Genomic DNA, 14,425 nt, shown 5'->3' with positions numbered 1-14,425 from the left:
TAGAGTAGGATATATGTATATCCTAAATGTATACATTCTGAGACAACAGGAAACATACAACTCTAGTTCTTTTCTGCATCCAATGGATACTAAAATTCGCCTTAACCTTTCCATCCCACCATACTAAAGAAATCTTCTGGAGGTCTGTTCCAGTACAGTTTCCACATCCCAATAAGTTAAACCATTTGCCTTTTGATAGTTGATATTTTATGGTTATAAATGTGCTGTTTGAAGCCGAACCCGGAGGTGAACAACTCTAAGTCGCCTGCACAGAGAAACACTTTAAGCAAAGAATGTCTCACAGTGAAAGACTCTATGGGATTCTTTGACCAGGGTCTTGGAGATGCAGTCAGGCAATGGCTAAGAAGGTGAGTCATGAGTTCACAGGAACGGAGGTCAAGTAGTCGGCGCAGATCAAGTTCTACCTGAATATCTGGGGATTGCCCCTAAATAACAGGTATTTACGTATGAATGGATTAGCTCTGATATAGTACCACTAACTGAAAAAAAACCATGGGTTCAGAATCAAATGCCTGAACTGATAGTCCATTTTGACGCCATATAACGCTGTGAACTTAAGCGAGCTGCAAACCTCTGGGCCTCTATGGAATTGTCCCTAAAATAGTCTCCTGAGGAGCTGAGAGGGGGACATGCTGTAGTGCAAGTACGAGGTCTGCACGATTCTTAAACAGCCGCCATAACTCTTACATTACATTCTAATAGCGTGAGAATCCACGGATTATTTTAAGGCCTTCAAAGGAGGAGAAGGAGGGGGAAAACCAAAAGCAGGAGGCAGAGGAACCTTGTGAGCTGACAGACTAACTTCCGCTGCACACACTGCCCTTCCTTCCGATCCTTCTGGGCTCCACGGCTAGACTGCTCTTCCCAAGGCGACTTTTCTTTTCTAGCCCCACAAGACTCTTTGGTGTAACATTCCTTTATTATTAACGTCAGGTTAACACGTGGCATTTATTCCAACGGCTTTGTCCATGTCTCCAACCCCCCAGGCCAACTGCTGTCTCCAGACATAACTCTTTTGACAATTCGGCATAAATGAGGAGGTCGCAAAGACTCAGATCACAAATGCTCACGTAAAGCCAACTGTAATACTGGGAAAGGCCTCGTCTATCTAAATGTTTACACCTCTAACCTGCTTGTGTAACAGCACTAGAATAAAGGAAAATGCTTTCACTGAAATGAATACTGAAAAGCAAAATTATCTTTTTAAAATTTAAGTAAAATACTTTCGAATTCCTGTTACAATGGCACAAACCTTGGAATTTAATTAAATTCTTTTATGTGACAAGGCAATGCTGAGAAGGTAATGGAGGCACCTGACATGGGCTTTAATATGTTCCTCAAAGATTCACGTGTTGATGTCCTGTTGCTAAAACTCAGCCTCTGTCCACTGGTGCCGAATACAATTGAGGAGACAGAGTTTGGGGCAAAGGGAAAAGGAGCACCTTTTACCACTTTGCCAGGCGAAGGAGGCCACCGCAGGCTAATGCCCTGGAGACTGTGCCCTCCTCTAGGAGAGGATAAGGCGTGATCATATAGTTTGAGAGTGGAAAATAGGGCCACGGATAAGGGTCAGAGTAGACGCAGACTGGGGTTCTTCTTCTAAGCTGGCGTCAGGTGGTCCCAGGATGGGTTCTTGTGATCCCTGAGGCCTTCACACTGTGACCTTCTCTCTGGAATGAAGCGAGCTTCCTCAGGTAGTTAACACCTCCCTGTTAGGGTTTTAGCTCCCCAGCAGACCTCAAAGACACTGAGTGTGCTGTGTCTCCCTTGAGGCAGAACCAGGACCCTGCCCCAAGGCTGTACTCAGGCTTCTCCATGGCTCCTATCTCCACATCTCTTCCCGCCTCTGATGAGCAACTGTTTGAACCTGCCCTTTGCAACTCAGGGGAGCTCATCAGGGGCCGAGTGAGGCCTGTTTCCTACTCACAAGGAAGGGGGTACACTGAAAGGCTTTTGCACCTAGGAGCCCCACGAGGTCCTGCGTGGTTTCAGCCCTAAGTCCCAATGGGATGGTGCCTTTGGAGATGAGGCCTTTGAAAGGTAATTTGGATCAGATGAATTCAGAGAGTGGGACACTTATGATGGGACTGGCGACCTTTTAAAAGGAGACACCATGAGCTTGTGCTCTCTCTTTCCCTATCAAGTGAGGTGACAGCAAGAAGGTGGTCAGCGACAAGCCTTTAAGAGCTCTCACACCCAACTGACCGTTTCGGCACCTTAATCTTGGACTTCCAGTTTCCAAAACTGCGACAAAGTACGTACTGTTGTTTAATCCACCTAAATTATGCTATTCTGTTATAGTAGCTGGAGCTGACTAAGACAGAACTCTACACATTTTTACTATCCACAAAAAGTTGGGGGCTATGTTAAAATAAATGTTTGCATTGTTATATAAATAAGGACATTAATGTGAATGCGAAAAAGAACGAACAAGAGAGAGCGAACAGCAGCAAGAAGCCGAATAGAAAGCCCCAACTGCTTTCTTATTCCCACACAGACACCAACTTGGAAAGATGAAGGAAGCAATTCTCCTTCTGAAAAATCCAGAAATCAGTTAACAAACGGCTGTACCCCAAGCAGGTGTAATGCTGGCCGCATGGAAGCTGGTACCAAGACCAACCAAACAAAATCCAAAAAAGTGGCCATATTAACTCACCTTAGTTGGCTCTTCCAGTTCAGGGCCGCATGCAGCAAGATTCAGGAGAAATTCCCCAGCTCGTGGCTTCTCCCTGAGGATGGAAAGAGAGGACTAAAACATGGATCCAGGTTTCAGAATTTTCAGGGATCTACCTGAGGCCCTGGTTTCTGTCTTGCCTGAACTGAACAGCAGACAAGAAAGGGAGCCAGGTGGGTGGCTGCCGAGAACAAAAGCAGTGGTTTGGCCCAGCATACAAGCCCTCTCCATATCCTCTCCTTCTGATGGAAAAAGGATGGGGAAACCCCTAACCCCTTGCTTTTCCCTGGGGAGGGAAAGTGTTGGCTTGTGTGTCCGAGGACTAGATTTTCAGGCAGCTCCAAAGACTGGTTTCAGTCCCCCCTCTCTTGGAACACTGACGGAACCTCATCTAATCTACAAGTCCGGGGGCTGCTGAGAAAAAAAGAGCTGAGGGGCTTTTTGCTCCTCCAGAGAAACCGAATTAACACAAAGAGACACCAGGTCAAGGAGATGAGGGTGAGCTTCTGAAACAAAGAAACGTTCAGAGCCTTCTAATCGGGAAATCACACGCACAAGTCCAGAGAAGACACACCCACAGAAAAGTTTAAGAGGCCCCCAGAACCTCTAGTCAAGTTGATTGGTGAAGGTTGTTCCAGTACGAAGCCAGTTGTTAAAGAATGGAAGAGGTGGCTACTTTTTTTTCAAATGCATAGATTCCAGAACTAAGACATGAGAAATACGGAGAAAGAGGAAAACATGACTCAATCCGAGGAACCAAAGGAATCTCCTAAAGTCAAATAATTGAAGTGGAAAATCATTGAAAATGCCAGTGGTAAAAATGCTCCATGACCTAGGAAATAGACCACATGAGCAAAATGGGAAGACATCAACAGAGACTGAAGAGGTATGTTTTAGAAAGTCAAACAGAAAATGTGGAATTGAAGACAACAACAACTGAGTGGAAAAAGTCATGAGAGAGGTTCAACACCAGACGTGATCCAGCACAAGCGGGAACCGCTGAGCATGAAAATAGGTTTCTGCCTTCGAATGGAGAAGTAACTCACACACCGTAAGATTCACCCTTCGGTGTAAAATCTCTAACGTTCGATGTATTACAATTGTGGAGCCTCACTCCCGTGAAGTTCCAGAACGTTTGCATCACAAACACCCCATTTCCACCAGCGGCCAGGGCCCATGCTGTCCCGTCCCCCGTCTACGGTCCCGCCGTCCACCCTCTGTCTCCACGGGTTTGACTACTCTGGACATCGCATATGAGTGGACCACAAAATTTATGGCTTCTCACCGCTGGCTTCTTCAACACAGCATGAAGTTTTGAAGGTTCATGGGGTTGTGGCATGCATCAGAACCTGATTTATTTTTATATTTCAATGAAATTTCATTGCACGGATGTACCCGAGTTAACTCCCGCGCCAAGGAAGCAGGTCTCTGGCCCAACAAGCTTTGCCATGATCTCTCTCCTATCTGCATGGTAAGGACTCCCATCTCAGTTCAGAAAATGCCACGCATAGCATAGACTTGGCCAGGCTTTCCTATTTTCTCATTTCCATATTTCACTTACAATTATTTCCTCTCACTTGGTGAACTTCACCCACCATCCATAATGAAAGCTGTTCGGCTTCCATTTCTGTTTTATTTAAAGATGAAATGTTTCTGATTTCTCTGGAAAACATACAGAAAGAAGAGCCTCTTCTGAAAATTTGCTATCCGTATTTCCTAATACATTTCACAGAGAGATATACCTTTCCATTAAAATGTGTATTGAGCCAATTATTTCCATTTAAGTTTCCATTTACAATGTGTATTGAGCCATTATTTCCATTTAAGAAGTTCTAGGCAACTATATCTATCACCAAAATAGTCACATTTTTTTTTTTCCTGAAACATTTTATACTCCCATAGTCTGAACAGGTTTTAACTAAATAGCAGCTAAGGAGATTTTAACGCTAGCATTCGATGGCATTACAATTCCTTGAGGTTTAAAGGGTTTTGGTATGTTTCCCAAAGTAGCTTGGGAGTCACTCAGTAGGTCCACACTATTGGTTCCACTGTCTGTTAACTGTGGTCTGTGGACTCCTGAACTTGCTGACCTCGCTCGCCTTGGCCAACCTCGTGTTCCATCTGGAAAATACCCATCTTAATGGGAACGTATTTCCTTTCTTTGGGGGGTCATCTGTTCTTGCTTTGGTGGATGGTTGATGACACTCTGATATATACCGTTTGTTTTCTTGGTGTAAACACTCCAGTTCCAGCTGCTAGCAATCTGCCAACGTGAATCACCAAGAGCAAAGCTGGGAAGCAACACACATAACCAGCTCCCCTCATCCAAGATGAGCCAGCTCCACCATGCAACTGCTCTCAGTGCTACACCACTGGTTTTCCTAGGATGAATTCATACCAAGAGGGAGTCGGAGAGTCTTCCAGGAGAAAAAGAACAGGACTACAAAACAGGGCCAGATCCAATGACACAGAATGAAAACTGTGTGCCTTCAAGTAAAGCCATCCTATCTCTTAGGTAGATGCAAGTAATCCACTCTCATGAGGCTTCTTCTTCCACAACATAGAGAATGGGAGTTTCCCCCCTTTTCTTCTTGGGACTAAAGCTTAAAATTCCTTTTATAAGACACACAGTCTTTTCAACTAAGGAAATACCCGCCATGAATAAAAGATCCCAACAGGGAAGTTGCTAGAGATATCGTGACGGACACTAAAATATTTGAAAATACATACCATCTTTTTATGAGAATTCTGAACATGCCTGGATCAATTTGCTGAGAGCTGGTTTGGATATAGGAATGATTTGTTTCTCCAAAGTTCATGTGCAAGAAGCTCAGAAAGTAAGAGATGATTGAGGCTCTGAGGTGAGCTTTCCCAAATCAGCCCTTTTTGTGGACCTAAATAAGAAATCAGTGCTTCTCTGATTGGAATTAGGCTAGAAAAATATACCTTTTATTTCCCAGTCAGCTTGTCTACACCAATTAGTCTATATATCTTAAGATGTGGAGTTCCTGTCGTGGCTCAGTGGTTAATGAATCCGACTAGGAACCATGAGGTTGCGGGTTCGATCCCTAGCCTTGCTCAGTGGGTTAAGGACCCAGCGTTGCCGTGAGCTGTGGTGTGTAGGTTGCAGACGCGGTTTGGATCCCACGTTGCTCTGACTCTGGTGTAAGCCAGCGGCTACAGCTCTGATTCAAACCCTAGCCCGGGAACTTCCATATGCCGCAAGAACGGCCCAAGAAGTGACAAAAAGTCAAAAAAAAAAAAAATGAGTTCATGTCCCTTTTTTGGCTCATTATTCTTTGTTAATAAGTATCATTGATTTGCTTTATGTTATCTTGGGGGCACTGTATTCCTTTAATAATTTTTAAAAGGAGGTTCATTTTGGTTCCCAGTCCCAAAGTGAAACTAAATTTCAAGAATTTTTTTTTAAGATAGAGAAACACACAATGAATCTTGTGTATTCTGAACCCTATTGTGACTCCTTTTCAACCTTGTTCCAGTTGAACCTAAAAGCTCACCAGGGACTGATGGAGACCAATCCCCCAGGCACATCCTATAGTACAAAACATTTATCCTTCACTATCTGAAGCATCAAAGAGATTTCCACGCTATGGCTTCTACGTGTACTACCACAGACCATCCCTGGTGAGTCTTTGGGCATGAAATTCTGCACTGAGGGTAGGGAAACGGAGGGTTGGTTTGTTTCAAAGAAAACATGTATCCTACGTGATCCAATGTGATGCCAAGAGGATCGAAAAAAGTTATAGAATCTTACAGTAGTTGAGTGTTCAAACTCTAGGAAGATTTTTGTCTCATGCTTTCCAGAACGTTTCTAAATCATTTAATGGCATAACGGGTGACAAATTTTAATGAGGGTGACAACTAGGAGGACCTCTAGGGAATGATCTGGACTGAGAAAAGAATGGAAAGCTCATTTGTTAACAGGTTAGGAAACTACACATGTTTAACCTGGGCATGATTCATGGGGAATGGGTGGAAAGACTAATATGAAAAGACAGTTTTGTAGGCTGCAAACTGAAAAATATTCTGGTCAAACTTACTGTCTGCCTATGACCACAGGAGTGGTCTACCACAGCTTTGGATACTCTATGTCCCGACTAGGTGGACCCTTTGTCTTGATACATCTTTATTCTCCATTAAAGGGTTCATTTCCAAATTCCAACTAAGGGTCACAAAATACCACAGGTGAAAAGTAGCAAACATAACACATCATGGAACAGAAAGAAGTCACCCAGTCCATTTCATCTCACTCTTTGAAAAGGATTTAGATATGTAGAAACTTAGAACCTGATGGCTTGTCTTACATTGACTCTGTGAAAAGAGATAGAAAATTAGAAAGGGGTAGTTAAAATGAAAACAGTAAGATGGCTATTCCATTGTGTGTGTGTGTGTGTGTGTGTGTGTGTGTGTGTGTGTATTCCTTCTCCATTTATTCATTGATGGGTGAGTACGAAGGCTGTTTCCCTGTCTTCACGATTGTGAATAATGCTGCAATAAACATGAGCATGCTGGGTGTGCCTATATCTCTTCAGGATTATGTTTTCACTTCCTTTGGACGTACACCCAAGTGTGTAATTACTGGGTCATACGGAAGATTTTTTATTTTTTTGATGAGCTTCCAAATTGTTTTCCATAATGGTTGAACAAACCCCGATACCCACCAACAGTGTGCAACGATTCCCTTTCTCCAAATATTTATCGGCCCTTTTTATCTACTGTCTTACTGATGAAATCTCTTTTAGCAGGTGTGAGGTAAGGCCTCATGCTGATATTGATTTGCATTCCTCTGATGGTTGGTCCATTCGGCCATAACAAAGAAGAAACTCTGCAATTTGTGACAAGAATGATGGACATGGACATAATTCTTTGTGATTAGTCAGACAAAGAAAGACAAACACTGTATCAGGAGACTTATGTGAGCTCTTAAAATAGAGGAACTCCTAAAAACAGAGTTAAGATGGGAGTGCCCAGGAACTGAGTGGAGGGAAACAGAAGAGATATTACTTAGGGGTACAAACTTGCACCTAGTAGATAAATAAGACTTGGGACCAATGCAGAGTATAGTTTTATAGACAACATACTCTACTATAGACATCAAAAGTGCGAAGAATCTCAGTATTTATTATTACCACCACAGGAAAGAAAAAATTTTTCTGACTTGGACAGGGTGCAACCTGTCCATGTATCAGTAATGTGCGCATTAAGTTTACAAAGATTATCTGTCATATATGTCAATAAAACAGGGAAATCTGTCATATGTCCATAAAAAAGGGGTATCTGTCATATATGTCAATAAAAAAGATATAACTTTCATCTAACTAAAATATATGTTCCTAAAATAAATTTATTTTATCTACTTTTTAACTCATAAAACATTAAAGGAATAAAAAGATGAAACGGCCCTAGCCCTACACACCAGATGAGCATGCTCACCTTCAACGGCTCAGTCTTCATGCCCTCTGTCCTCACACTCATCGGGATTCCCGGACTGGAGTCCGTGCAGTGCTGGATCGGGATTCCGTTCTGTGTCATGGACCTTATTGCTCTGAGTGGGAATTCCCTGATCTTAGTGATAGTCAAACACGAAAACAGTCTCCATCGTCCTATGTGCATTTTCTTGGCCATGTTGGGGGCCACAGACATTGCACTTAGCACCTGCATTCTCCCCAAAATGTTAGGCATCTTCTGGTTCCATTTGCCAGACATCTCTTTTGAAGCCTGTCTTCTGCAAATGGGGCTTATTCACTCCTTCCAGGCCATTGAATCCGGGGTCCTCCTGGCGATGGCCCTAGACCGCTACGTGGCCATCTGTAACCCCTTGAGACACGCCAGCATCTTCTCCCGACAACTCCTGACTCACATGGGAGTTGGGGTGACACTCAGGGCTGCCATTCTCGTAGCACCGTGCCTGGTACTTATCAAATGCCGTCTTAAACACTATCGAACTGTCGTCATCTCCCACTCTTACTGTGAGCACATGGCCCTCGTGAAGCTGGCCGCTGAAGATATCCGGATCCACAAGATCATTGGTCTGTTTGTTGCCTTCACCATCTTAGGGCTTGACATCATTGTCATCACTGTGTCCTATATTTCGATCTTTATCCCTGTCTTTCGGCTGCCCCAGAAGGAGGCACGATTCAAAGCCTTTAACACCTGCATCGCCCACATCTGCGTCTTCCTGCAGTTCTACCTCCTCGCCTTCTTCTCCTTCTTAACACACAGGTTTGGTTCTCACATCCCGCCCTGTGTTCACATCCTCTTATCCAACCTTTATTTGCTAGTCCCACCTTTTCTCAACCCCATTGTCTATGGCGTGAAGACCAAACAAATTCGCGACCACGTCCTGAAAATATGTTTAGATCCAAAACATCCTGATCACTAGTGGCTCCTTCTAAAGAGATTTCACGTTAGTACAACAACGTTGCCGCATCAATAGGCTAAAAGCTGAATCTTGCATAAACTGTGAGTCTCAGAGGCTCATAACGGAAGTGAAATGTATAAGGCATCAAATCCCAGGAACCTGGAGTTCCTCCTTTGAGAAAGAGTAAAATTCTCTTACGCTGTGATTTCAAAAGGTGGGAAACACGTTTCCATTATGCTTCTGTTTCTGGCCTCCCTCTTCAGATGGGGCTTTCTCTCTAGCAACGCTTAGACCTCCCTTGAGAAGAAAATTGCAGAAACCAACACTCAATTGCAGACAAGTTTCAGGGACCATGTCACACAATCACACTCTCATACGGCTAACCCAAACCACAGGCATAATTTTGTCCACGTCTCTTTTCCTAATATCTGCCTATGAATCTCTCTTTTGACACATTTGGAACTACTGCTCTATTTTTATCTCCTTTTCTGAAATACTGATACCTACAACAATAATATACATACGTAATACCAACATCAACAGAAAAACTAATGCGAGCTAGAGTCTCTATACCTTGTTATTTGCACAAGAAAGACAGCACCAAAGAAGGCCAATAAAATAAATTAGGCATTTTCACAAATGTGCTTTTTAGGAAACACAAGTGTCGTCAGTACTTAAATAGAACACCCCCTTCCAGAGGCACATTTTAGTGAGTTGACCCAGTTTGCCTTTTACCCAAATTTGGAGGTTTCATCAACAGATAAATGCCCCTGCATTTAGCAATCACCCACAGCAAGTATCTACAGTGTAGCAACTGTGTCTTATTTACAAGGATAACGCCTCAGACTTCTTAGAACAGGAGTAAAAAGGGCCTTGTCTAATGAACACTTTAAATATTTCCCTGTTGGTTATCAATGGTCTTCAACGGCAACTCACCTGGAGGCTTTACAGTCACACATAACATCCATTTGCAGGGACTATGCCCACTAGAATGTTTATGCCACTATTATTGCTGTAAACAAAGATAATGTCTTCAGTGAATCCGTCTATGACCATGAAGCAGAGTATGAGCCAAAATCACACCTCTCCTGCGAGAAACTCTCTTCCACAACAAAGACTTCACATCTCCTCACTCGTTACTGTGCCTCTGCCCTCACACCTTCCTGCATCTGCTCTCAGGATGTTGCACCCGTAGAGACCAGGTTGAGATATTCTTCAATTTACTTTCCACACGGGGGACTACTAAGAATTTTTCAGAAGCCTCAAGTACACAGGGAAAGACATTTGGTCTCTGATTTTAGACGGATGCATGGTTCATGAAAGAAATAAGCCAAGGACACATTCCATTCCAAGAAAAGGAAGGGAGCATGTTATGAACGATGCATACGTAGAGGAAATTTTGGATAGACACCTGGCTGAGTAAAGCAGAAAGAAATTTGATCCATGATGTGTGTGGGCTTTAATCAGATTTTTTAAACATGAACTGCGAAAGGCCAGGAATGGCACAAAAAAATAGAGAAGGAATACAAAACTTGTTACCGGATAGTCAGAGATACAGAGAGGATATAAGAGACTTGATGAAAAATGAAGACCTAACTCTATGCCATCTACGAGAGACTCATAGGATTTAAGATTTACAGACACACAAAGGCTGACCGTGAAGGGACAGAAGAAGAAATTTCATGCCAATAGCAGGAGTGGCCATCCTTATATCAGACAAAATAGACTCGAATGACCTTAAAAGTCACAAAAAGCAAAGATGTTATATCATATTAAAAGGGTCCAGTCACCCTGAAACTACATTATAAATATGAGAACACCCAAATAGAAGAAGCAAACCTTGGTACAACCAAAGGGAGAAACAGACGACCACACAGAAAGAAGAGCGTTGAGTACCTCAATGTCAATGGTGGACAGAACGTGCAGTTCACATCAGAACTGCCTCATTGAAGGGAAGGGTCACAGGATATTGATTTAAATAGAATGCACTGGCACAGGAACATGTTTCCGTTCAAGTAGACATTAGCCTTAAATTGCAAAGGAGGACAATGCAAAAGGAACTCAGCTTACTAAAACATGTGTATAAACTTCGCCCTTTTTTAGCCCATGGAAAAGAGAAACTAGAAGAGCAGGGGGTGTCTGCAAGCTGTAGTCATGATCTCTGAGACACCAGGTGTGAAAGAACCCTAGAGGCCACAATTAAATCCTTCTGGGCCCCTGGTGGGTTAGCTAGGGGCTCATCAACCCCTCGGTGTGTATTCCCAACTCCTCTCTTGCCACAAATCCCTTAGAAAACATTACAGGAGGTGGCCAGCACCTTCGTTCCTCAAGCCAAGCTGAATAAAGGATGCTCTGCCCCAGAGGAACACAGAGCTTGCCGTTAGTCTTGCTGAAGAACAAACACAAAACCGTGACCTCTGGGAGACTCACACACGAGGGAGGGCGTCGGCATTGCAGAGAGAAAAGAGAAGCCTGAAAGGCGTCCCTTAGATGCCCGCCCATCGCAGAAGCCTCCGGCACCCCATGGACGAGGGCCCCTGGCACTGACTCGGTGCCTTGCAGAGGGTCCAGACAGGAAGAGGAGGCACTGCAGGAGACATCACGGAGGACTAAGGACTGACGAGAGGTGAGCCACCAGGGACGGTGATCTGAAGAGCTTTAGTGCTCTTCGGGGCCTTGGGAAGAGCAGAACCAGCTCCCAACAACTGGCAAACAAGTCTCACTATGCCCAAGTCTACCGCCATACCTATGCCCGTAAGAGCCCCTCCACCTCTTCCACCAGGCTCACAAGCTTCTCCCCTGCTATTCCACTATCTGTACGTGTCAGACCATCCTCAAGTGCTGCTCCTGGTCCCTGAAACAGGCAGACACAGCGACTGTTCTTCAAGCCTTCCTATTCTGATCTCATTGTCTTTGAGAACGAGAAACTTCCCTACTATTAGAGTCAGTGTTGTAATGATTGATCATAAAATTAGTCCAACCTACGGGTATCCAACTGCTTAGGGAGTGACTAGTCCATCTGAACTATATGTGACCTGACACAGGCTTCCTCCCTTCAAACGACCTTTTGATGCTTTCACTTGAGGTTTAGCAGCACAAACCACAGCTGCTTCTGCATTAGTGACTTTTTTTTTTTAATTTCGTATGTGCATATTCTAATGCATCGTGAACATATGGGACTCATCATTTATAAAATCTCCATGGATCTGTGGTATGCCTACAAAATTACATCAATGTCTTAATAGTATTGCAAAAAGCCAGAGTTCAAGTTTCCTCACTTTTGTTATAAATTTGTTTTCCCATTTGTTTTCATTCCCACTGTACAGCGGGGGACCCAGTTACACATACAGGTATAGATCATTTTTTGTCCCATTGTCATGCTGCATTGTAAGTATCTAACAGAGTTCTCAGTGCTACACAGCAGGATCTCATTGTAAATCCACTCCAAGAGCAATAGTTTGCACCCGTTAACCCCAAGCTCCCAATCCCTCTCACTCTCGCCCCCTCCCCCCCGGGCAACCACAGGTCTATTCTCCAAGTGCATGACTTTCTATTCTGTGGAAAGGTTTATTTGTGCTGTATATAAGATACCAGACATATCATATGGTGTTTGTCGTTCTCTTGCTGACTTCTTTCACTCAGTATGTGTCTCTAGTTCCATTCGTGTTGCTGCAAATGGCATTAGGTCATTCTTTTTTATGGCTGAGTAGTATTCCATTGTGTGTATATACCACTTCTGCCTAATCCAGTCATCTGTTAATAGACATCTGGGTCATTTCCATGTCTTGACTTTTGTGAATAGAACTGCATTGAACATATGGGTGCATGTGTCCTTTGTAAGGAAAGTTTTGTCCAGATATACACCCAAGAGTGGGATTGCTGGATCATACGGTAGTTCTACATATAGATTTCTAAGGTACCTCCATACTGATGCCCATAGTGGTTGTACCAGCTTATATTCTCACCAACAGTGCAGGAGGGTTCCCTTTTTTGCACACCCGCTCCAGCACTTGTTATTTGGGGACTTCTTAAGGATGGCCATTCTGACTGGTGTGAGGTGGTATCTCACGGTAGCTCTGATTGGCATTTCTCTAATAATCAGGGACGCTGAGCATTTTTCCATGTGCTTGTTTACCATCTGTTTATCTTCCTTGGAGGAGTGTCTACTCAGGTCTTTTGCCCATTTTTCCTTTGAGTCGTTGGCTTTTTTGCTGTTGAGGTGTGTAAGTTGCTTCTATAGTCTAGAGATGAAGCCCTTGTCAGTTGCATCATTTGAAACTCTTTTCTCCCATTCTGTATGCTGGGAACTATAAGACATTAATCAAGGAAATCAAAGAAGATGGAAAGAAATGGAAAGACAGTCCATGTTCCTGGATTGGAAAAATTAATATTGTAAAAATGGCCATTCTACCCAAAGCAATCTACAGATTCAATTCAATCCCTATCAAATGACCCATGACATTTTCCACAGAACCAGAACAGACAATCCAAAACCTCACATGGAACCCCAAAAAAACCCAGAATTTCCAGAGCAATCCTGAGAAAGAAAAACCAAGTGGGAGGCATAGCTCTTCCAGACTTCAAGCAATATCACAAAGCCACAGTCATCAAGACAGTGTGGTACTGGTACCAAAACAGACAGACAGACCAATGGAACAGAATAGAGAGTACAGAAATAAACCCTGACACCTACGGTCAATTAATCTTTGACAAAGGAGGCAAGAACATAAAATGGGAAAAAGACACTCTTTTCAGAAACTATTGCTGGGAAACCTGGACAGGTGCATGCGAATCACTGAAACTAGAACACACCCTCACACCATACACGAAAATAACTCAAAATGGCTGAAAGACTTAAATAGAAGACAAGACACCATCAAACTCCTGGAAGAGAGGAGTTCCTGTCATGGCTCAGTGGTGAAGGAGTCCAACTCCGATTAGGAACCCTGAGGTTGCGGGTTCAATCCCTGGCCTTGCTCAATGGGTTAAGGATCCAGCATTGCCGTTAGCTGTGGTGTAGGTTGCGGACACAGCTCGGATCCCTCCTTGCTGTGGCTCTGCCGTAGGCCAGCGGCTACAGCTCCGATTCGATCCCCAGCCTGGGAACCTCCATATGCCATGGGAGCAGCCCCAGAAAAGGCAAAAAACAAACAAACCAACAAAACAACCTCCTGGAAGAGAACATAGGCAAACCATTCTTGGACATCAACCTTAGGAATATTTTCTCAGGTCAGTCTCCCAAAGCAACAGAAATAAAAGTGAAAATATCCAATGGGACCTAATCAAACTGACACGCTTTTGCACAGCAAACGAAAGCAAAAAGAAGCAAATAGTGACATATTTTCTGA

General features: G+C 43.5%; 1 protein-coding gene across 1 annotated transcript; it reads left to right on the top strand.

The window, feature by feature from the left end:
• Window positions 8,142-9,669, top strand: LOC100519910 (olfactory receptor 52A5-like). Its single transcript, XM_003129529.4, has one exon. It carries the CDS (start codon window positions 8,142-8,144, stop codon window positions 9,096-9,098), a length of 957 nt encoding a protein of 318 aa, XP_003129577.3. The 3' UTR covers window positions 9,099-9,669.

This window comes from Sus scrofa, chromosome 9 (genome assembly GCF_000003025.6).
Source record: "Sus scrofa isolate TJ Tabasco breed Duroc chromosome 9, Sscrofa11.1, whole genome shotgun sequence".
Taxonomy (NCBI): domain Eukaryota; kingdom Metazoa; phylum Chordata; class Mammalia; order Artiodactyla; family Suidae; genus Sus; species Sus scrofa.
Note: the sequence above shows the minus strand (reverse complement) of the source record. Positions and strands in the feature narration are given on the sequence as shown.